This window comes from Paramisgurnus dabryanus, chromosome 8 (genome assembly GCF_030506205.2).
Source record: "Paramisgurnus dabryanus chromosome 8, PD_genome_1.1, whole genome shotgun sequence".
Lineage (NCBI taxonomy): Eukaryota > Metazoa > Chordata > Actinopteri > Cypriniformes > Cobitidae > Paramisgurnus > Paramisgurnus dabryanus.
The window spans coordinates 33,625,645-33,651,895 of record NC_133344.1 but is presented as its reverse complement, the minus strand read 5'-3'; the positions used below and the strand labels follow the sequence as shown (position 1 = coordinate 33,651,895).

Genomic DNA, 26,251 nt, shown 5'->3' with positions numbered 1-26,251 from the left:
CGGCCAGTAGTGAGCTGGCATTCAGGGCATGTCTGGCAATATTCTTTAATGTCTGTGTACATTCTGGGCCAATAAAATCTTCTAGAGATTCTTAAGCATGTCTTGGTGAATCCTAAATGACCTGACCAAGGAATGGAATGACCTAATTCTAGCACCTCTGCTCTTCGTGCTTTAGGTAACACCAACTGAAGATCTCCCTGCTTAGTCTGCTTATACAGAAGTTCATGTTGTAACAGGAAAGGCTCATCAGAAACAACATTAGTGCCATCATTCGTTTTAACCTGGTTAAAACATACAGCTAGGGTTGGATCTTCTCTCTGGAGTCTGGCTAAATCATTTGGAATCACCATATCTGCTTCAGATAACTCTGGTTCCTCAACATCCTGAACAGCAAACTCTGGAGTATCAAGCAGTTCCTCTACCCACTCTCTACGCTGTTGCAACCTGTCATCCGTTGTTGGCCCTGATTCACAGTCAATATCAGCAGTGTTAAAAGGCAAGGTTTGCAACGCATCATGAGGTTCTAAGTCAAGTGTTGTCTGTGTTATCTGCTTTGCTTGAGCTCGTGTAACTACTCCACACCAAGCTGTATCCTGCACTAACTCAGGCAAAACTGGCATGTCTGTGCCTAGCAGGATGGGATAAGGGAGAGTTTCAGCAATTCCAACCTTCATAAGATATGATTGGCTTAACACTTCAATATACACCTCAGCTGTGGGCAAGGGAGTGTTATGACCATGTACACAACAAACAGTAACTGTTTCACTATCGTTCCAGTCTTGTCTAGGTACAAACTTGCTCTGAACTAGCGTATATGTACAACCAGTGTCCACCAGAGCCAAAACTGGTTTACCATTTAACAAGACAGATATAACAGGTTGTGAGTTGCATTTTAAGAGGGATGACTGAATTGGATGGGGAACATAACAAAGACTTGCTGTTTTGGGTTTTTTCAGGGGGCAGAGAGGTCTAGTATGGCCTGGCTGACCACAATGAAAACACACAACATCTTCCTTAGCTACACTCTGCAAAGTTGTATCTGAAGTATTGGGTTTAGCATGTGTAACCTTAAAGATTTTAGCTTGAGAGTTTGAACACCCCATAGACCCTTCAGACTTACCTCTGGTCGAAGACAGGATGCCTGCATAGCGGAAACTGCCTGCTCTTTTATGGGCAGAGATATATGACTCCACAAGGCCAGCAGCTTCTTCGGCAGTAGCTGGACCACGCTCCTTTACCCATGTCCTCACCTCTGGATACAAGACTCGTAGGTACTGCTCCAGCACAAGGGTCTCCATAATACCTTCCTTAGAACTGGTAGAGAAGTTAACCCACTTGCAAAAAAGTCTTTCAATCGGGTGTAAAGTTCTGGAGGTGATTCATCAGGATGAGTATTCAGGTTACGAAATCTCTGTCTGTAAGTCTCTGCATTGATCTCATATTTCTTAAGTATTGCAATCTTCAAAGCATCATAACTTTGTGTGTGCACAGGATCCATTGCAACAAATGCAGATCTGGCCTTACCAGTAAGCAGCGGTATCAGATGTATAGCCCAGTCTTCTTTAGGCCATTGGTACACCTCTGCCAGTCTTTCAAATGTTAATAAATAGTGCTCAATGTCATCCGTGTCTTCAAGTCTTGCTAGATGAGGATCCCGGTCTACCATTCTAGGCTTTGGCTTATCTGGCCCAGCCCCAAGGCGGATCTGCTCCATATCCAGCTGCATTTGGGATACATGGTGATTAAGCACTTTAAAATGTTGTTCTCGTCTCACTGCTTCTCTCTCATAACGATCATCACGTTCTCTTTGAAATTCCATAAAGGACTTGAACATTTCAGCCAGCGTTGTGATAGCAGCATCAGCTCCAGCAATAGGAACAGTCAGTGAATGCGCTCCTTGTTGAGAACTGTCCTCCATTGCACCCTGTTCCACATCTGGCACAGTGGTTTCATCAGGTTGCTTCCTCGTTTTGGGAGGCATGACTGGATGTAAAAAAAAATCACGTCACCTCAGTGGTACAAAAAAAACTTCTGACACCAAATGTTAGCTTGGTCAATGCACTAAAACTGAGTGAGGGTCCAAAGCTGCCTAAACAGTTTAGCAACACTGACCTGGATGTACCAAAGGGATGGAGGCTGGTAACTGGGTGACGGTAAGGTGTTTATTTACATTGTGCAATGTAGAGGCAGTTTCCAATAAAGTGCTGGTGATATTTACAAGTCCTTATTTACAGTAGAAAAAAATAATCCAAAAATGTATTTACAACAAACTGTGTAAAATATTTACAAGTGAAAGGCTACACCAATAAATTAGTCCAATCCACTGTACACTGTTTCAGGTATACTGACTCACTCAACGAGCCCTGAACAATGCAGCATGAAGCCTTTAAATAGGCTAAGCCACTTAATAGGACTAAACCAAAAAAGAAAAGAAAAGGTAACATAGAAAATTAACAAACTCAAACAAATACATTGCAAATGCAAAAACAAATTAAACTTCCATAATAAACAAATTACATAAACATTAAACTAGGGACAAATAATGTAAAACAATATTACATGTATAAATTCCCTCAATTTTCATGGTCAACTGTGGCCAAAACTCCCAGTTCAACTAATCAGTTGAACTGCGCCGTCTAGTGGCGGGAACGGAATATACAAAATGGCAGAAAAGAATGCAATTCAGTTTGACTGTTTGGAATGGGGTGATGAACCAATACGTAAGTATATCTGTTTGAATATGTAAATGGATGCATTTAACAAAAATAAACGTTTAACATGAACACTTGTTGTACGTTTGTTGTCTGTTGTTGCACAAACAAATTAACAAAACATTTAACTTTTAGACATTTAACCAAATAAACAAGTCAGAGATATGGACAAATCAGCCTCAAAACAACACACACACACACAGGTGGAACTACAAACATTTCTGTGTTAACTGATGTATATTTGCGCAAGGCAGAGATGAATGTAAAAGGTATGCGAGTTGATGTAGCGAGTCCAAATCAAAATAAAAGTCCTTTCATAATAAAAGTCATTTGTCACAGGTCTCCGTGACAATTAATTATAAACTTTTTGTACTATTTTTATATAGGGGTGCGCATGGTAAGTTGTAACACGGACTGTTTACATTGTTGCACAAGGTTGAGCGTTTTGTTTTTCCAGTATTTTTTTCACGCTGCCAAAAGACGATCTCCAGCAAATTATTGGTAATGTATAATGTTTTTCCAGAGAGTTATTGATGAACGAGTGTTTTGGTGGCATGCAAGTTAATTTTTTCATCATATTTTTTTTCAGTTTCTAAGTTGGGTTTTTAAGATACCAAATCCAATGCTATGTCATATTAATCAGTGTCTTGTTGACTAAAACATAGCATCGTTTTGAAATATATATTCTGGTTGAAATAAACATTTTTCCCAGCGGGGTTAAATGTAATGCTGTGTTACAACTAACCCCTCAGCACTTACGATATGAAAAACCGCTAACGTTAGTGTAATTCTTGCCATTGTTTTAAATAGACTACACACGAATGATTGTTGGCTGCCAACAAAATAAATGTGCCTGTCTTATCCAAAATCTAAGCCAAATCTCAAATTTATTTTTGTTCATATCTTTAATATTGATTGAATAAGGTCACGTCAAAGATTGAAATCATAATGAAATGAATGGCTAAAATCAAACTTTGATGCTCATTATCTCAGAATTTGATTATTAAACTGTAGTATGGTTATTACAGACTGGGTCACATATAAAAAAAAGTTTTCTCTTAATTGTGCTGCTTTTTCTCACATATTTAGACATTTGTATCCATTTATAATTGAACTATTGTTAGAAAAGGGCTGGATGAATGAATACAGTGTGGATACCTGTCTATTATAGACAGATATATAAACAATATCCACTTCAAGTATATAGACAAAATAGTATTGAAATATTTGCCTGCAAACTTAATTTTTAGTAAGTGTTACAACTAACCCCCTGCCTGTTACAATGAACCCCACCTATGGGGTAAGTTGTAACGTTTGCACTTCTGTCACGTTTGGTGTAATTGTCCAAGAATGGTAAGTACTAGAAACAAACTTCAAATGTTCATTTGTAGCAGAGATGTGTGTGTTGCTTGTGTAAAAATATAATGAATCAAACTCAAATATTTTTGGAATGATTGAGCCAAAACCAAAAAGCGTTAGGTTGTGTCACACTCTCCCCTACTACATGTTATACTACTTTTTGTTAATTTAATATTTATACATTTTTTATTAAATTGTTGTTTTACAGAAGAAAAACTTACCATGTTACCAAATTACCATAATTAAGCTTTACAATTTAAAAAAATAAAATATTTCATATTTCTTAAAATACTAATTGTTTCATTGTTTCAAATTATGTTTTATAATTGACCCCATGCTTTCCAAGAGTTATGTGACTTCCTTTTTTTCCGGATGAACACGGATGAAGTTTTTTTTTGTGTGTGTAAAAGTAAAATCTTCTTGCATGTCACATGATGAAAAACATTACAACTTAAATAAAAAATATATAATTAAAAGTGATGTAAGTGTCTCTATGGGCCCTATTTTAACGATCTAAGCGCATTGTCTGAAGCGCACAGCGCAACGTCTAAATGGGCATGTCCGAATCCACTTTTGCTAATTTAACGATGGGAAAAATGTTTTTTGCGCCGAGCGCATGGTCGAAAAGGGTTGGTCCTATTGTAATGGGAGTATTTTGGGCGTAACGTGCAGTAAACCAATGAGAGTCTCATCTCTCATCCCCTTTAAAAGCCAGTTGCTCTGGCGCTATCTCTTATCCCTATTTAGATGACGGACTTTGTAAACTGAAAAACTAAGCGGAGGAAGAAGATCCCCAGTTTAAGATTAATGTTAAATAATTGTGTTGTTTTTCACTTGTATTGAAATTGTTATTTTTTTATTAAAACCTTTAAAACCCGTTTTCTTTTAGTCATGGAAGTAAAAAAGCAGGCTTTTAATTGCTTTAAATGTATGGCTATCCAATATCATAAAAAAATAATTTACAAGCATGTAAGATAAGGTTTGTACTCTAAAAATACTTTATTTGTAACAAACAGGAGATAAAGAATTTACAAACGGCTCTCCTCACGTTTCAGAACTTTGGACAGCGTTTTTTTTGGCAAAAAGTTTTTTTAAGCATTACTTAAAAATGTTTCTCATCTCACCATATCCACAGGTACAGAGTCATCATATAATAAATCCGTGAGGTAGCATTTAAAAAAAACATTTAAAAACAGATGCATTTGTTTAAAGCAAAGCATTTATTTACTTACCAGGCTGCAGGTGAAGCAGCTTTTTGCGCCTTCTAACGTCTCATAATCGGTCCTCATTTATGTCCAAGAGACTCAATAATAATCTTTTACATTCAATCCTTTAATCTTTCATATTTAAAAGCATTTTTGTGCTGCTGTGCATTATGTACCTTGTGATAAGCAAACCCGCGTTGTCCTCCCGTGTATAGGCGCATTTTACTAATGCGCTCTTTAAATAACATAAAACACATTGCGCCATTGACTTTAGACTTTAGACCAGGTTTTTGTTGGTCAATGGCGTAGTCTATTTTAGTTGCCTCAAAATAGCAACGCGCCAACAATGCGCCTGAACACACCTCGTTTTCAGACCAGAAAGCCCATGGGCGCAAAAGGGGGCGCAAATGCATTTGCTATTTAAACAACGCGGCGCTAAACGTGAAAATTAGGGTGGAAACTAGCGAAAGACACTTGCGTCGCGCATTGCGCTGCATTGCGCCGGGTGTAAGATAGAGCCCTATATTTTAATGTTTGTTTCTTCAGAAGACATTTATTTACCTACTTGAATCATTTGGATTAATTACCTACGGATATGTGTGCTTTTTAGATAAATACAAATAAACAAACAAACAAACTATTTTCACAACAAAATGTCTTCTTCTGGTAAAAGTCAGTACTTGGTGTCATCTCTCTTGACACTAAACACATCTTTAACTATTTTGTGGAGACTTAAGTCTTAAAGTTATTCTATTAGAATTAGAAATTAGAATTTTATTAATTTAGGTTCATTTAAGTCATTTCATTTAACTCTTGCAGGTTCCTGCGATTGCTCAAGTGCAAAAACAACAAATCTAATGGTGGCCAAAGATGTTTGCACAGTACTGTATATGTGGGATGGAAAGAGGTTGAGTAAATTATGATTGGTCAGATTTGGGCAAACTATTCCTTTAATTTTTATAACAAGAGGACTATGATAAAAAAGGAGCAAAATATTTCTTATTTCGAGCACATATATTCAACGATTTTAACGTTCTGAATGCAGTTAGTAAACTTTTAACAGCACATTTCACATGTTAACTTCAGAGATAAAGGCAGAGAACAATGAGGAAAGACATATTGATGAAGAATTCACATCGCTTTGTGGCAGAAAGGTTTCAGACATAACATTGAAGTAATTACTGTCAGCCTCAGAAGGTGCAATGGGAATACAGCCGGAGGCAAAACCAGTACAGTAGAGGCTCGCTCTTCAGTATGGAGATAAAAAAGAAATTAACATATTAGTTGGCACACGCTTGTGAAGAAAACCTAATGGCGACAGAAATAATGCATATTTTACCTATGGCCAAGCCAAAAATAAGTTTCAGCAACTGTACATGTCCTAAAATGACTTTATAGCAGTAGCAACCATTTAATGATATGCTGCTCTTGGTATTTAACTTTGCTCTACTGCGGGTTTCTCTTTCTAAGCTTCTTAGCTACTCCATTGTCTCTTTGTTTCAAGAGATGAATGAGTCTAAATAGGCAAATACGGCAATGGTTATTCATAAACAGAAAGCATCTTTAACCGCTTTAAGCACTTTATATGAATATTCTTTAGCCAGAGATAAGGACAAATTAATGTTTGATCGTGAGCACACAAAAGTGCTGATGAAGGAAACTAATTATAGAAGCATAATTTCATGCGAAATATTAATTGCAGAGTGATGACCTGTGAGCATGACTCTCAAACGCACACACTTTACACAACTTTAAACAACAGTTGGTAGGTCACGCCAACATTAAAGGTCCAGTGTGCAGATTTTTAGCAGCATCTAACGTTGAGACTGTGAATTGTAACCAACGGCTCAGTCCACAGCTCACCCCTACCTTTCAAAACCCAAAGGGTAGCTACAACAGCTGCCACAGGACAAACACGTCATCATCTGAGACAACGGCTGTGTCTGAAAGCTCTAAAATGATGCCTTCGAAGGCAGCATTCCAAGGTGGGAAGGCATCAAGGCACATGTGAATCCAATGTTTGATTTACTTCATGTCTCCTGAGATACCTTGGTCGTCTTGTCCCACAATTCTATGCATGGGGAACGTGAATGGTCGAGCCTGGTTGAGTTCAAAAAATGGCTGCCAAAAAGTGTCTGGAGCACAAATTTTGTATAAATCAAGTTTAATTTTGTACTTTTTACACCTTTTGATCGCATTTTTGGACAGAAATTAGTATAGTAGTTTTCAAATATGGGATAAGTTATCACAAAGGCGCTCTTGTGGTTTGCCAGAGCTGCCTTCATTTCGCCAAAGTTTTGATTAATTTTTATCATTAAGGGGATTTCTAAGTGGGCTATTGACACAAAATTTCCACCAGATGTATCCATCAAGCCAAATATTGAATTTGTCTAGAAGCTGTAATCACCAACAAAGGATTTTCTACAAAGTATTAAATAAAGTGTGTTCAATACTTATTCCCTCTGTCATTTCACTTTATTTATTATGACTCAACTTGTATACTTAAATGTTCTGATTTCTTTGTATGAATTCAATATTTTGCTTGATGGCTATCTGGAGGAAATTTTGTATCAATAGCCCACTTAGAAATCCCCTTACTGATAAAAATGCTGATGTGTCAAATACTTATTTTCCCTGCTGTATCTTAATGCATATATACGGTTTCAATGAAACTGTTGCATATAACGCATGTGCATTGTTGAACCTGCGCGCCTGGGCAGAACTTAAAGGAAAACGTTTTTCAATATTTTACTGTGTTTTTCCCTCAACCCTTAACGGATTAACACATAACCCTCTTTTCTTAACGTGTGCACTTAATCGTTGTACAGCGTGTCCTGAATGTGTTAGCATTTAGCCTAGCCCCATTCATGCCTTAGGATCCAAACAGGAATGAATTAAGAAGACACCAAACTTAAAGACTGTTACATGAGTAGTTACACAAGTAAGTATGGTGGCTCAAAATAAAACGGAAATAACTTAAATCAGTGGTTCCCAAACTTTTTCGGCATGTGGCCCCCCTTGTGTAGGGTGCATTCCTTCGCGGCCCCCCCCAAAAAAATTTGTGACAAAAAACTGTTCTAAAACTCAACATTTTAATAAAAAAACATTAAATTATACGAAAAAGTAGTGCTTTTGGTTAGTAGCCTTATTTTTTTTTAGGTTTAATTACACAGAATTCATGATAAATTAATGTATTTCATAAAATGTCATAAAACTGGGGCCCCCCTGGCACAATCTCGCGGTCCCCAGTTTGAAAACCACTGACTTAAATCACTGTTGTTATTCATAAAATTACTGTTTTACAAGAAAGGCAGAAAAAAGTCAAGTACTTCATTTTATTTTTATTCAGAGGCCCAATTACAGTTATTTACTGTACTTGCAGTGCTTCATAGAAAAACATGTTTTAATGGTTAAATGTTACGCTTGATCTATTTGTGACTTCTGAGAAAAGCTAAATGGGCCAACTTAAATATGTGTATAAAAATTGTGACTTCCTTTTGACATTTATGAATCCTGTTCAAAATGATAAAATGTCGAAAACTCTCTAAAAACGGTAAGAGTTTGCATTAACTTCCTAACCCGAGCTTAAGTTTGGCTTGCATTTTAGATTTCTTCCAGCTATTTGAGGTTAGAAAGGACCAATAAATATAATTACCAAATATTTTCTTTGAACATGAAGCTCTTTTTAAAAAAAAAAAAATCACCAGTTGTCACCAGTTACACAGAATTAAGTATTATGGTGCACACAACAAAAAAAACATCAGGTTGTAGGAGGTTAAAGCACTTCATAATACTGGATGATCTTTGAGACAAATAGATACGAGGTCTAATAAATTTAGCCATGCACATATACATATATATATATATATATATATATATAGGCTGTGAAGAAGTTGGATTGTATCTATGGAATCACAAGTTTTTAAATCCGTCTTTGATTCGCTGAAACACAAGGACACTTTAAGCTACTACAAGCTACTATTTAAACATGCTCTTTAGTTCATTCACAATATATGAGTGATTCTTTATATTCCTTTGATATTTTGAGCCAAATGCCTTATTGCAAGGTCTCTTGGGTTACGTCTTTAATGTGTTAACACAGCTAGCATTAGGACACACATTGTTAGATGTAGGCTGTCATACGTATGCTTTGTTCTTGTACTTGGGTTTGATCAAGGCATTGCACCTTTCCAAGTAAAATAGAAGGATGAAGGATCTCATTAACTTATTATAACTGCATACCGGGTCTCCTTACCATACATGCACAGAATAGATTTTACACATATGTTGTGCATCATTTGATAATTGCACAATTTTATTATAATAAATAAAATAATTTGAGAATGTTGAAATGTAAGCAAAACTAGAGTAAAATAAATACTGCCCTAATCTTATTCAATTTTAAAGTATAAATGTGAATTTTTTTTTAACAAATTAAATGTTTTCCATAAAACATTTGTTTGATGCTGCTGCATGCAAAAAACTATTATGCATTTGTTTTCCAACTTTGGGAAGACCTGGCCTTGTATAGTTATAGGTCTGGAACAAAAACGAGAAAAATGCTAGTTTAAATCCAACATAACCTGTCGCCTTTGACCATGGTACTTCTACATAACCTCATTAAACTGTGTGACAAGTGTCTGCTAATTAATAACTTGTTAACTAATTTGCACATCTTAATGAGATGTATAATTTTTCGACAGTGTTTATCTTTCCTTTATAAAAATCTGCAGGGCTGACAAATATCAGGTTTAATATGCACCCCAACATTGTGAATTGGATGGAGTCACGTTTAATGTTAACTAAAACTGACTTTTCTGTAATATGTTTAATATAAACATAATTATTTTACACAACTTTCCAATGTACTGACCTCCAATGCCATATAAATCACTGTAGAAACTGTAGAGGCAAACGTTTACTTTTGGCACAATAAACTGCATTCAGTTCAGCCAGAGGATTTGAAATGTAAAAAAAACAAACAACCCCCAAATCTCACCTAGAGTAGTTGAAGAGTCTGCTGTCCCAGAGACTGTGTACTCCACGGGGACCGCTGTGAAAGAAACAGGAATCTGAGCCATCAAACTTGTTCAGGCCGTCCTCTGTGTTATTGGATGCGTGGCTGTGTACCACATCCAGCAGGACGATGATACCAAGAGAGTGAGCAACGTCAATCAGCTCCTTTAGTTCCTCCGGGGTGCCGTAACGACTAGAGAGAAGAAGAGATGAAGGCAGATATCAGAGCTGGCAGGCCAGAGGTTGTCTGTCAAACCGCATGTTGTTATTCTTGGGTTAAGCTTGAATCTAGCAAGAGTCCTACTGTTGGGAACAATCCTTTGAAAAGTATAGAGATGTTTTTCGGAGAGTATCCCACAAGAAGAAGCACTGGGAAACGACAGACTGTTGGTGTCATAGATAAAGGGCCAAAAATGTATACCACTGTTTTGGCTCAAGATGACGTGGACCTTATCTTAATAAATTACATAAAATACTGAGAGATTTGCTTATATGGTTTCTATAAAAAAGTTTCTGTGCAATGTCGCAAACCATTGATTGCTGTTGGTGCACAAATTTTGCTGCATAAAACAAGAACATGATACATTTCGATTTCTAGGATGAGCAAATATTCAATAAAAATAAAAAAATCCTGAAGTATCCTTTATTTTTAGGTTTTTTTTTGTTGTTTGGTTTTTTAAGGTAGTAAAATAGAAAACTATGAAATACTTTATGCAGTATTGCAAAGTACACCTGCAGAAAACACTAATAGCATAACCAACAACAAAAATTAGCACTACCCATAAGATGCGTTAGACAATCAACCAATAGCACTGGGTTTAATGTACAAATTTCTGAGCATGTCTATCTTAGACCCATCAATGTATCGAAAAATAACCCAAATTGGACTACTTTTAACCCAACGTCTTTAGTATCAAATTTCTGCCCAAACGCTCACGCACCCAATTCAACCACGCCCCTTGAACATCTCATTTGACTGGCTTGCTAAAATAAGGTAAGTTAAAGGTGCTCTAAGCGAATTCATGCGTTTTTTTTTTGTTTCATACAGTAAACATCTCCTCACTATCTGCAAGCTGCCTGTGCCCTGAACACACAGTAAAAAACACGGTCTCTGTAGCCAGCCCATGCTCCACAAACTGCAACAAAAACAAGGTGGTCAAACCTACCAACACGAAACATGACAAACGTGTTCCAGCCAATAAACGGCCAGAAGGATTTGGGTGGGGGGTTGGGCGCGTTCATGACTCTTTCAGAAAACACGAAAGGGAGAGGGAGGGGAGGAGTCAGCTACGCTCCGTTTTGTTTGACAACACTTCGAACGTCAACAAGAAGTGACATCACACAGATTCGCTTAGAGCACCTTTAAATACAACTCATTTTGTCGGTGTGAAACAACACAGAAATCGAAAATTACTAGTTAGTTATATCTTCAATCTTCCCTTAAAGCTCCGACAATCTCAATCGCTCAGAGAAGCTGTCAATCACAAATGTCAATCATAACGACACACCTCATTTCTATTACTAGCTAAAATGAAACTTATCACAAAATGAACAATTGAACATATATCAGCGTGATTACAACTACCTTAAAGGACCAAAACAATCTTTCGAAAAATTTTATCGGAAGTGTATTTTTTTACTCGAGTCCAGTTCGTTCGTTCCTTTGCATGAAGAGGGCGGAGTTTATGACTTGTACTGCATCCAGCCACCAGGGGGCGATCAAAGAGCCAGCAGCTTCACTTTTCATGATGTATGAGGCAAACAAAAGGACCGTTTGCGCTGCGACACTTTACCACTGAGCTATACAGGAGACATGTTGGTTATGTGATTTATAAATGGTGGCCCCAATGACAAGGCTCCATGTGGAATAAAACAGCTTTTTCTAGGTCAGTGATATGACAATGTCATTTTAGAGACCATCGTTTTAATCAACTCTTTTAAAGTACCATTCATTTCCCAATGTCTATCATATCGGAAAAAAATATAAAACTTCATCTGCAGGTACCTTCCTCAATGGCACAATGCTAAGAGCAAATATATTGTGCATTCGATTTTAGCCTACAACGGTTAGGTCACACCATCCCCATAATGCATGCGCACATGTGCGTGTTTATCACCGAACGTTTATCCCTCTACGCAACAGGTGTGTTTAGCATTGCGACACACATACAAAACCATCAACCGTGCCACACGACTGCCACCTGAAAACAAACAAATATGCCAGTAAATAAAAATCAAATCTAAATTCGTTTACAGCGTCATGGATACTAAGCAGAGGTCAAAGCCTCCGTTTGGGTCACCACATTGCTCCTTGCGGAACAAAAGGGTGAAAGCAGCAGGTTTCCATCAACACTTTGTATCTGCTTCGTGTAATTGCTCTTCGAACCATCATCTCTCCTCCGGCTATCATCATATTACTTTCTGACGCGCGGTGACAACGATACCCCTCCGCCTGCTCCCGCCCCTTCCCAGCATCTAGACCTTGCACTTTTCAAACAGCTCGGGGAGATCAATCATGGGTGAAATTACTCTGTATACATTATACTCGCACTATAGGCTGTCTCCGGCGCTAGCAAGTAAGGTCGACGGACGGAATAAAGCACATAAATAAAGAATTCCTGCCCGTCTTCCTTTATCAGAGGCCTCTACCTCTCTACAGGATTAACTGCAAATGTGTTTACAGGGAGATTATCGGCCCCGTCACAGGAGCATCTTTGTGATTTGGGGCCATGGATGTGTGTGTGTGTGTGTGTGTGTGTGTGTGTGTATGTGCGTGCGTGTGTGTGTTTGTGTGTGTGAGTGAGAGAGAGATGCAGAAATGAAGAAAATATGTAAAAAAGAAAATGTAAATATTAGATCAACTACAATGATCCATATAAATGACAATTCGCCCCAATTGTTACATCGAAGTGGTAGAAAACTTTCTTAAAAATCCTTGTAAGCTGCATACCCAGACATCAAAGGGCACTCCTGCCACAAAAACTTTTCCAAAAGTTTGGAAGCAATGCAATTCTGTCATCTAAGATACATAGTTTGGGTAAAACTGTAAGAAAGCATAGCAAGTATACTTGGCTGATAAAAGAAGCACAGAATGCACTGCAACGGGTTCATGTAATGTGAAGTTGCATAGACTATAAATATTTGTATTTTCTTCAGAACTAAAACTGACCAATACAAACAGTCCCAATTAAAAAGTGTCTATTTTGTGCTTTTTATTATTAGAGTATGATGTTGTTAGCTTTGTGACTGTAGCTTTTACTTGTGTACTGTATAGCACTCTTCAAGAGAGTCACACTGACAGGACAATAAGTCAATAGAAGAGCCACTTTTACTACAAAAGTTACATTCAGTCATAAATAGCATTTCTTCTTATTAATCTGTCATTTCTGAACATACAATATGCAATGCAATAAATTAGGGGTGTAATGATACATTGTGCGATGTGCTTGCTATGCTTCTCAATGAATTATGGCGACATGCCCCTACATCCAAAAGCCAGAGGGCGCTCTTGTACAGAAACACAATTATGCGCCACAGAAGAAGTACCATTGCACCGGCAGCTCCAGGAAATGTATAAGCATATTAATATTGCTGTTCTTCAAACCTTTTCAGGTATTTTCATGATAAAGAATATTTATAAGGATTATGTTTGACAAGTGTTGCTTTTATAAATGCATGTATTGTTATAAACGACTCAAACAGACTTTATACTGATCAAAAAGCCATAGTATGTGAAGGAGCTGTGCATAATAGCGTCGTTGCGAAATAATAATAAAAAAAAATCACAATATGCCTTCCAGGAAGAATTCTTCTATAAATATATAAACATACAAATATATCAAATGAAAGAACAGACCTTCTGCTTTCAACTTTAACCAAAAAAAAACAAAAAAACAGGACATAAACATGTCATCCTATCTTTATTTGTTCTATTTTTATAACCTCTTAAATATGGATAGGTTTCTTCAAAAAATCCTAAATTTAAGTAAAAATCTGAAATAATTGCATTTTTGTAAAGGACTTTTGTCAGAGATCAAATTCAGAACGATGATCAAAACATACACAGAGTTTAAAATATGTAAAATTACATTTTGCTTCAGTTTTTTATAAATTGGGTAAAAGTGCCATCTAGTGGATAATAGCGAAATTACAGATTACCATAAAAACTAGTCAGGAAAGCATCATTGGCAGGAAAATGTTTTCTCTTAACTGACGAGATAATTCGTCAATGGCGGGGAAAGAGTTAAAGGAACAGTATGTTTTTTTCAACGGCATCTAGGAGTGAGATTACAAACTTCAACCAACCACAATTTTGAAACGCAATGAGAAGCTACATTAGCTGCCACAGGAGAAACACGTCATTGTCTGAGACAACGTATGGACGAAAAGCGCTCTGTAGAACAGTTTGTCCATTTAAGGCTCCTGTAGAAATATGATAGTGACTTCATTGTAAAGACAGCTGCGGTGAATGTAGATAAAAAGGCTCATTCTAAGGTAATAAAAACAATACAGTTCATGCATGTAAGGTCTTTATACACCACTCATAATATGGTTATGTATATTATATTGCATATCTGTCAAGAGATCCTTCTAAAAGTTACACAATGCACCTATAACATTTCCCAATATTCAGAAATATTTACCTTGATGCAGCGAAGAAACTCGTGACCTGGTAACCAAAGCTGCCATAATACGCATGTTCCATTATGGCCATCAGCTGAATACAGTTATAACCTGTGTGTATGATAGTAAAGAGAGTAGTGTTAGCAGATCTATGTTGTCTATATGTCTATCTTTCAAGACATTGCAATGTGAGCAACTATAATATTAATGATGACATTATATAGACCTGTACCATGTATAGTACATTTTGATCATTTTCGAAGTTTAACAGGACCAGTCCACATCTATTTCTGTTGTATGGTAAATAAGTGTAAATATATTCACACATAAAAAGACATAAAGGCTTGAAATGAAACAAAGGTAAGTGCATTTCACTTTAAGAAGTTAAATTTATTTATTACATCACTTAGGCAGACACTTGAATCCAACGTACAGTATACAGTTTTATCTGTGTTTCCTGTAGATCAAACCTATTACCTTTGCTAACACAATGCTCTACCAGTTGAGCTATATGAACAATAATGAGTGTAACTAAACAAAACATGTAAATTCTAATGCGACTCATTTATGAATATTAATGTAATAAGTATAGATAGTATGAATTTGTTATTCCTAGCGATACATTCTAAACTCCCACACAGAGAATTATGACTCCACATACATTCAAAACATTTTTTTATATTAATCAGACAATATGTGACCCTGTCTGTGAAAACATCGTTTTCTACATAAAATCATTTGACATAATGCTAAGAACAGTCTGTGAAAATATAACCTTGATATCTTTAAAAGGGGGCATATCAGGAAAATCAGACTTTTTCCATGTTTAAGTGCTATAATTGGGTCTCCAGTGCTTTTATCAACCTACAAAATGTGAAAAAGATCAACCCAGTAACTTAGTTTTGGTAAATTATTCTCTGCAAGCATGTGAAAAAATTGTTAATGGAAATCTGGCTCCCCTTGTGATGTCAGAAGGGGATAATACCGCCCCTTAATCTGCACTATCAAACCACCGCACTGCCATTTAGTGCAGAGATCAGCTTATTTGCATTTAAAAGACACGCCGAAAACTGGCACATTTTTGTCAATTAAGTGTCAATTTTAGCATGCTATAATAAATTATCTATATGATATTTTGAGCTAAAACTTCAAATACATACTCTGGGGACACCAAAGATTTATTGAGCATCTTAAAGAAAGTTGTGAAATGTCCACTTTAATATTGACTGAGTAAGGTCTTGTCCAAGATTGAATGGTAGAAAACAAACTTTAATGCTCCTAATCTCATTATTAGATTATCACACTTTAGCATTGATTTCACAGACAGTCCTGGTCAACTACGAGGTACACTGACATTTCCCGAACCGTCAAACCCAACAAAACACCTCTGCCCTTTCTAGCTATGACAGATGAGCATCCTCAAAAGAAGCCGGATCTTTCATGCTAACACGCTGCCCGCATGACACGCAGCGGCCACTGGGACGTGCCGATTGAAGGACTCACTGGGTCATACGCGGTCCCAGATCAGACCAAAAAAAAAAACATGCAACACGCAACTACACTGACACAGCTTTGAAACTGCAAGGGAAGGACTCGGGAGAGAGATTCAGCTTTTCACACACAGTTGTTGTTTTTTTTCTGAGCAGATTGGGTTATTTATTTATCTATCTATCTATCTAGCCATCTTCTTTGCCCGCTTCAGAGAAAGTCTTCAGATTTTTTTGATGAGATGTGCAAGCACCAGGAGCTCAGAGAAATGTCTCACCGATGATGCGTACACCCAGGCGCACGAACAGCACACACATGCCGAGCGCTTTTCGAAGGGTTTTAGATGGCATTACAGCAAGTTTTCCAGGGAGATGCAAGGCGGTTACCACAAACTATGAGAAATCCTGGGACAGGAAGATACGGTGCATGGACATGTGCATGGATTATTCTATCACAGTATTTGTTATGGCAAACTGTACTGCAAGGCTTTAAAAAATGCCTGTCCTCCCACATAATGTTAAAAAAAAATGTTTTATACGCACTTCTGTTTTACCTACAAATACACAACTAGAACTTTATATTTGCAAAAAAAATGTCTTCAAGCGATACTCCATCCAAATATCAAAATTACCCCATGATTTACACGCTGTCAATCAATCTGAGATACATATGTCCATCATCTTTCAGACAAACACAGAGTCCAAGATTGCGTCGAAGTTACCGGAAGCTAGTTGTTATAGTTATCCCTGCATCACTCGATTCCCAAAATCCAGTCTTCCAGACAGTGTTTGTTTACACTGCAAACAATAAAGCCTTCAAAACAGGCTTCTTGGATCCTGAATCACAAGTTAATGTTTGCAAATGTTTGTGATTAACCACCAGCCGAACCCATGCGATGCATGCATCACCCCAATCAGCGAACCGCAGGCTTCTGAACTCCATCTGCCGTGCCGCACGGGTACTCGAAAATGCACCCTACATCTCCAAAACACACACCCGCATGCACTCAAACACACCTCTCTCCGCCAGCATCTATGATGGGACTAATAAACACTTCACAGGGTGGCAGAAGCCTGCAAACAGGATGTTGACCTACTCAACAGCCTCCCCACAACATTGGCATCGAGGCCAGTGGCTCATCATCTATACGGCGGGTCTGTCAGGTTAAGCACCACTGCAGATCGGATACTTTGTGATGAAGGAGGAGCGCTGTCAGACAGAATTTCACCCCTCTCTGAATAAAAAATGACTTTTTACATATAACCAAAAAGTATGAAGTGCTCGGCGGAGTTGCATCTTTTTGACTGAATGTACTGTAAGTCGCTTTGGATAAAAGCGTCTGCCAAATGCATAAATGTAAATTTAATGGTTCCAGCACTTTTATCAAGTGCATAACATTGGAGCGCCTACTTGAGAGTAAATTCTCTCAACAAATCTTTGAAAAGGATAAAGAAAAAAAATAATAAGGGCTAAACAAAATAAAATAAAAACAAAACGTCTATAGTTTTGTAAAGAAGTACAAACAAACAAAAAAAATGATAAAATAAAATGCCAAGTCAAAGGGATAGTTCACTTTAAAATGAAAATTCTGTCATCATTTACTCGTCCTCATGTTGTTGTGAACCTGTATGAATTTCTTTTTTTCTGATGAACACAAAAGAAGATATTTTGAGAAATGATGGTTAACACACAGCAGTAAGTGACCTAAAACTTCCATAGTAGGAATAAAAAAATATGATATTTTAATGGGTACTGTCAACTGTGTGCTTACCATCATTTATCAAATATTTTCTTTATCATTTATCACAATACTTCCAAAATATTTTTCCTACTATGGAAGTCTATGGTCACTTACTGCTGTGTGCTTACCATCATTTCTCAAAATATCTTCTTTTATGTTCATCAGAAAAAATTAATTCATACAGGTTTAGAACAACATGAGGATGAGTAAATGATGACAGAATTTTCATTTTAAAGTGAACTATCCCTTTAATAAGCAAAAAAAAAAAAAAAACACATACACAAAATAAAAAAGAAAAGAAACAAAAAGTTGTTTAATGAGCATATTATTATTAAAAAATCCCATTATTAATTAAATTAGCGCTACAACACATTTTGAAAAGCTTTTGGGTAACATTGACCAGTCAGTCAGTGGTTGTGGGCGGGGCTTTGTTAGTGTGACATCACATTTACAAGAGAATCAAAGCAACATGTCTAATGAGACTGCTTTGAATTAATAAGCATTAAAATAGGAGTAGGTGGATTTTCAATGCCAACACACATTTATGTCCAAACACCTTGTAAAAGTGGATTTTGCATGATAGGTGCCCTTTAAAGGGGGTGTTGCAGGTTAACCACCACTGTTGATTAATGTGTACATAAATCAATCAAGATGTGTATATCATTTTTAAAATGTCTTTAAATGTCTTAAAGACCATTTTTTACATTTTTGGTATGAACGTTTTTTTACCCAATTCGACGATGACATCACGAAGTGGAGAAAGCCTCAGCCAGAGCCATAGAGATAGATGAGACATTTATTGCCGTTAAATACTTACGTATATAATATAGAAATCATATAGTAGGAAACATATAATGTGGTATACTCCAAAGTTACCATGCTAATTATTATTTATGATATATGTGGAGATAAATAAATCTTTGCAAATCTGCTGATTGGATCCATTCATGTCCTGACCACCAGGCTAGAGAGTTTTAAACATGCTTAATCCACACTTACTAGTATATCAAATAATATCTCAAATATATTGTTTTGTGAAATAAAAGGATGTTTTGATATATAGTTTATGGAATCATAACAAATCACACAATAATTTTATACGCAGAAGCCGCATACATACTGCAATAAACAGGCGTTCGGCGGCTTTTTACATCAAAGGACGACAGGCTATATGCCATTTGGGGATGGGCCGCTCACTGATCCCCGTATTTTTATAAATCCTGGACATGGTTGGACCTGCCAAACGGGTTGAGCACTTTTATATACTTTGTTGAGAAGAGAGGCTGCACAGTTTGATCAGTGGGGTGCGGGAACCGGCCGCACATCAGGTCGCCAGACAGTGTTGCTAATATAACTCGCAATGTATAACTTTTATCAGACCGGCCCACCGGGAAAGTCCTGACTCTCCCAATTGCCACTCCGCTACCGGCTGTAGGGAAGTGAGTGCGTTTTGGTCGCTGGTCGAGGCGCTTACCCCGTGACCAGATGTGACGTGCCTCCAGGATTTGAGTCATGCTGCCTGAATCCGTTTGTGCTGAAGATCGCATACACCCATTTTAGCAGAATCATGATCCCCCTCAAGCCAGCATGCAAGAGTATGTTAATTGTTTGTTAACTTTCTATCTATCTATCTGTCTCTGTCTGTCTGTCTGTCTATATCTATGTATTTATCTATAATCTGCGCTTATAGAACTCGTCTCTCTAGTCACTCTCAATGCTCTCAAGGCGGCTTTGGTAAATTCTCTCCCCAGCGTGACGTAATGCAGTGCGTTGTGGGGAAAGGAAAATCATTGCAAACCGCTGTACTTTTTCATATTATATTCCTTTTTGTGATACACAACAACATAAAATACACTGGATAACAGTTTAAATGTTTATTACCAACAACAAGCAAATTGCACAAATTCGTTGAAAATTAACCCTGCAACACGCCCTTTAAGTGCGACTCACATTAACACCACTGTTTTGTGTTAATAAAACAGCTTCTTACCAAGGTCTTTGATCTTAGGAATCACATTGTGTGTAAAGTTGCTGTAAGATGCCACTTTGCCCTCTGGAGACGCGATTCCAACGTGGGACTCATAGATACGTAAGCTCCTGGGCTTCGCTGGGCGAGGATGCTTGTGCTGGTAAGGTAAAATATCTTTGGGGTTACTATCCATTCACATTCAACATACCTGACTATGCTACAAACAATTTCAGAAATCGTTGCATAGCAATATGACTAATAGCTGAAGGGCTCTAACAGGCGTCTGTAATACACAGTCTACTGCACAAATGCTTCCCAGTCTTCACTTGCCATTAAAGCAAATGTTTTTGATACAAACAGCTCATGATGCATTTATGTGTCTCTTCTCACCTTACACCTATACATTTGTTTGCTTTGAAACTCATTCATTTACACCTATAGGTCAAGTTCAAATGCATTACATATGCAGCACATAGGTAAACTTTAACTCTTTCCCCACCAGCATTTAAAAAAAAGAAAATGGCAGCCAGCATTTTATGATTTTCACAAAAGTTTAATGCCTTCCAGAAAATGTTCTTCTTTAAATATATAAACATACAATATATCAAATGAAAGAACAGACCCTCTTGCTTTCATGCTACCTTTATTTGTTCTCTTTTTCACCTCTCAAATATGGGTAGGTTTCTTCAAAAAGACCACATTTTGAGCAAAAAGCTGAGATAATTGCATTTTTGTGAAGGACTTTTATTAGAGATCCGATTCAGAACATTAATTAAAACATACACAGAGTTTGAACTGTTTGACCTAAGGTAATACTTCAGGGTTTTATAGTTAATAGCCGTATTACGGATTGCTGGGAAAACTTGTCATAATTTGTCTTAATTGACAAGTTAACTCAAAAAGAGTTCATAGAAGTAGCAGTTTACTTTAGCAAAAGCTAAGGATGCACAATAAAATACAGAAATAATGTGGGGAATTAATCACTTACAATGTAAGGTTGAGGAGGGTCCCAATGTACCCAATCGTAGATGACGGAGTTCTCATGCTGGGTCACATACTTTGCCCAAGGTGAGATCCGGTACAGGCGCTCACCTGCTCTGGTGTGAACAACCACCTGGGAAGAGAGACAAATGAGGGATGTAATGGCAAGGGCACAACACGGGTGCTGGTAAATCTGCTAAGAGAAAATATGTTTACAGCTGCTGGAAAACAGGGATAAAGGGCCAATCTGATGAAAAAGGTCACGGTGCACAAGCCAAAAGGACAAAAGGTCCGACCGCTGGAGGTGAAAGAGGAGGAAAGAGGTTGTGTGGAAAAACAAGACCTTTGAATTTATCCGCTTGGGTTAATCGGATTTGCACTATCAGCGTTTGTGTGTTACGAATTATTTCAAGAGAGAGAGAAACTGCAAGAAAAGATAATCAAAGGCAAATTACATGTTAGTGTGTTGGTTCTGGAATGTGCTTGGAATTTCGCTTCATAAGCGAAAACATACAAACATGAAAGAGCCACATGAATAATAAATCAAAAGCTTTCGGGTTTTACCAGTACTGTATGCTCTGGATGACAACTACCGTACAGTCAGAGAGAACATGAAAGACCGAACTAATTGTGTATTTGTATATTATGCACATTTAATGAGTAATTTAACCCTCAAAAAATTACTAACACTCATGGTTCAACGTTGCCGAGTGTCATGAGCACTGTCATACAAACTAGTGCAACATAGAGAAGTAGTTTACAGGTACGTTGAATTTAAAAGCCACTTATTTAAAATAACTTTTATGGCGCTCTTCCGCTTCTGGTCACTGTGCTGCCGCTGATATTTTTGATGTACCATGGAAAAAAGTTAGGTAATATAAGTTTCAAACAACATAGGGGCGAGTGAACAATGGCAAAATTTCTGACACTGACCTTTCAATGTGACCAAAACCGCATAAACTGTGTCAAACCATCTGTGGTTTACCTCCAAGTGAATGCTTCCTAAAGCTGCCTTTAATAAAGCCATTAGCCCGAACACATCATTGATCACGAACAGAAAGGGTCACTGAATCCGTTGTGTACTATTGGCAAATGCTATTTATAGCCTGAGCAAAACTATTCACATCCAGATACGAACATCATCATGTGTCTCGGGCTTGACAACAGAAGCAATCTTTCGAAAGGATGTTCAGAGACAGTTTGTGAATTTATGGTCAGAGTGTGTTTTGTTTCCATTGATCTGTACAATTGCAGACCTGGTGTAGTGATGGACAGCACATGATCTGAATTAGATTTTGTTTGCATTACAATTTTATGTCTTGAATCTCAAGAGCATGCAGGATTACAATGTGAATTAAATAAAGTAAAAAAATGAAGAAACAAATGGCCTTAGTGGTCAATGAGGCGGTACCCTTTCAAAAAGTACACCTCTACACCTAAAAAGTTCATATTATTAGTACCTCAAAAGGTACATATTGGTACCAAAGAGTGCATATTATGTCGCTTTTCTATTGCTTTTCTAGTACCCCACAGGTCAGGTCGTGTCAGCTCACCTCGCTTTGGCACGGTTAGCTTTTCCATTAAGTTTAGTATCACTTCAGAGTTTAATGGATTATAGACATGTCTTTATACACTGCAAAAAAAAAATGATTTTCAAGAAAAAAAAAACATTTTTCAGTAAAAATATAAAAAAATTCTTAAATGAAGATGATTTTTCTTGATGAGCAAAATGACCCAAGAAAATAAGTCTAGTTTATAGACCAAAAAATATCAAATATAAGTGATTTTGTGCCTAAAATATGCAAAATAATCTTTTTATGAAATGATTTTTTGCTTATCCCATTGGCAGATTTTTTCTCACAAAATCACTTAAATTTGATATTTTTGATATTTAAATTTGATGCTCATCAAGAAAAAACATCTTAATTTAAGAATTTTTAGATATTTAAAAACTCTTTGGTGTTGCTTTAAGATATTTTCTCTGTTTTGTTGTATTACTAAAGTTTGGTGATTTATTACTCACAATTCTCCACTAGTAATCGTGTCTATTCCTCAAAATTAGTATCAATACCTCCAAAATGGTGATTTGGTGACGTCACACACCTTAAAACCACACGACTATGGTAAGACCGATTGTACATATTAGGACCTTTTATTGCCCCAGTTACACTTTGGGAACATTTTGTTCATGACAGAATACTTACTTTCTTACTTATTCATTTAGCTGACGCTTTTATCCAAAGAGACTTACAATTGCTATATATATGTCAGAGGTCGCACGCCTCTGGAGCAACTATGGGTTAAGTGTCTTGCTCAGGGACACAATGGTGTGTCACAGTGGATTCGAACCCGGGTCTCTCACACTAAAGGCGAGGGTCTTATTCACTGCACCATCACCAACCCCACTTCTTAAATTACGAAATTCATGCAGATGCTGTAAATCCATTTTACATAAATACATAAATGATTATCGGTGTTTAATCTTTAATTGTCCTGTTGAAATCCTTTCAATTACAATTCAGTTAATGCACCTACATGGCATTTGAATTGAGCATCCTGTGGGGTGTGGCCAAACTGATCCAAACCCCATCCTGTGAAGTAAAATGAACATTCATTGCCATCCCTGACAGAAACCCATAAATAACATCCAGGTTTCCAGCCTGTCCTCCAAACAAAAGCAGGACAAGAAGCATGCATATTATCCTAAAGTGCTAATGTCACTCTCCTCCGTTCCCTTGTGCAGTCACGCGATGGTCACTCCGATACACCGGATCAATAGCGGAGCATCTCTCTTTTTCAATGTCTCCCTGGGGAGCTCTCTATCCTGAACTTTGAACGCTCCTCTCTTTCCTAGCCAAAAAGCGAATGGATCATTTGATACTACCTTCCATAAGCTGTCGTTGTGAGGTAATGACCGGGCCATTGGCACCTGCAGGTGACCTGCGGAGCGCAGTCCCAGTGGGGCTCAATCATTAGCTGCTCTTCTCCCGAGGACACGGAGAAGCATCAGGCCGTCATGCCGCAGGCTTGCCAGTTTATACAATTACAGAGAAAGGGCATGTGAACAGACAGATGCTGAGCCAGACGGGCTTAAGGAGAAAATAGAAGAAAATAGCAGACGCACGGTGCCGATAAAAGGTTCGTCGTGAAGGATAAATGGATAATGATAAAACCGTATTAAAAACAGTATCCATTTATGTCTGTCACTTTATAGATTTATAGTCTGTACGGTCAAATTATAGATTAGGGGTATTTTATCTTTTTATAATATAAAATAATCTTGCATAAAACATCCGCTTTTAACAAAGCAAGGTGACCGTGTTACGATATATGAGTCAGAAATAGTAGGACAAATGTGCATATTAAAGAGCGATTTACAATGAAAATATGATCCAGTTGACACTCAAAAAGGTCTGCTGTACCAAACTGTACTGTTATACTGTACCGAACCATTTCCGATGGCTATTGTACCCCGCACCTGAACCAAAATGAAACGTACCAAAGACCTCTACTTCAAGCAATCTTTGAGGGTCAAAAAAAACTTGGGTACGGTTTTGTATGTGGAAGCACCCAGATGGACAGCCCATCCACCAACCTGCTATAAAAATCACAATAGTGCCAATAATAGACACACAGCATAATAGACACCATAAGCAAAATAGCTTTGAGTGATCATAGTGATACAATAAAAAATAAGTATAGTACATAATGAACAGATGATGTCAATCCAAACAGGAAAGTCTTTCAGAAAGTTGTCACGTTGATAAAAGCTAAATTTTTTCCTCTTTGGAATAACATTAATAAATGAGTCCAGGTTTGATTCGACACGGACTTTAATTGAATATACAAGTCCATAACGGAGTGAAAAGCCAGACCGCTCCTCCGGGACCGGGCTTTAATTTGTTTAAAATTAAAGCTCCGTGTTTTAAACCTCATGGGTGTGAAAGAACAAATTAAACTGGAGTTATTAAAAACATATGCTGTTGAGGAGCAACAATTGGCTTGAATGTTGCCGCCGTCCCTTTAACATTGACAAGTCATCCATAAAACGGCTGAATATTCGATCCAGCCTGTCAGAGCGTGAGGGCTTCATAATACCTCAGTGCATCGTTCAGACTAATGAAGTAAACACGGCAGCTAACGCGTCTGCTCACCTTCAGCTTGGAGCTGTGACTGACAGCAGGTGTTCCGTCCTGTTTAGGCGGTATGCGCAGTTCCCATTTCCCAAACTCCTTTTTCTGGTACGGATGCGAGAAATTGTCCCAGCCATCTATTAAGGTGGAAGAATATATGCAATTATTATTGAAACACATCGCAGTATAAAGTACAAAACTGGTTTTAATTTCAACTAATAACTTATCTTTAAATCTTGTGAAAATTTGTACAGATTTTACAAGTTCGCTAATTCGTATGAATTTATACGAAGTGAATCACACAAAAATATACAATTATTAGAAAATGAATAAACTGAATCATCAAATCTGTCCGTACAAATTGGCTACGAATAAGCCCCCTTGTAAGATACGTACAAAAACGCTATCTCATGGTAATTCGTACGTATTTTACGATGTGGCTAACTTGTATTAATTCGTATGACCACATTCGTACATTTTTGTACGATTTGCTTTTGCCCCTGTGATGTTGGGGTTAGGGGTGTAGTTTCGTTTTGTTTTTATGATAAGCTTATGTTTTTGTACGATCACTTCGTACGAATTCATACAAATTAGCCAACTCGTAAAATATAAACGCATTCTCGTGAGATCAGGTTAAATTAGATCAGGCCATGAGATTATATTTAATATAAGCGGTTTAAATCCCTCACCTTAGATTTTAGCAATACTGTAGTAATAGTGATGGTCGTTTATGGTTAAGCATTATATATTCTCTATGAAATTAATAACTAAAACCTTCTGCTTATATAAAATCCATGTAAGTTATGCCCAGTAACCAAAGACTACTGGCTTATATAAGACAAAACCTACACTTCATAATGACTGGAAAAGATGGCAAGTGTAAAAACAAATTCTGCTTTCTTGCACTTTCTTGGCGAGAAATGTTCTGCCAAACTTTTCACAAACAAAGGGTTTCAAAAGAAAAGCTTTAGTCACTTCTGACTGCATTCGCTCTTGTAGGCATCTCAGATAACCTTGAAGGGAAT

At 37.3% G+C, this 26,251-nt stretch overlaps 1 protein-coding gene across 1 annotated transcript in view; it reads right to left on the bottom strand.

The window, feature by feature from the left end:
• The window catches only part of gbe1b (glucan (1,4-alpha-), branching enzyme 1b), a 185,812-nt gene that overhangs the window by 122,419 nt on the left and 37,142 nt on the right, over positions 1-26,251 (bottom strand). The window contains exons 3-7 of the mRNA XM_065281611.2: positions 25,248-25,363; positions 21,101-21,226; positions 20,134-20,269; positions 14,935-15,025; positions 10,275-10,484 (exon numbers count right to left, since the gene is read on the bottom strand). Coding sequence (XP_065137683.1) covers positions 10,275-10,484; positions 14,935-15,025; positions 20,134-20,269; positions 21,101-21,226; positions 25,248-25,363 — 679 coding nt within the window. The remainder of the gene's footprint in view (positions 1-10,274; positions 10,485-14,934; positions 15,026-20,133; positions 20,270-21,100; positions 21,227-25,247; positions 25,364-26,251) is intronic.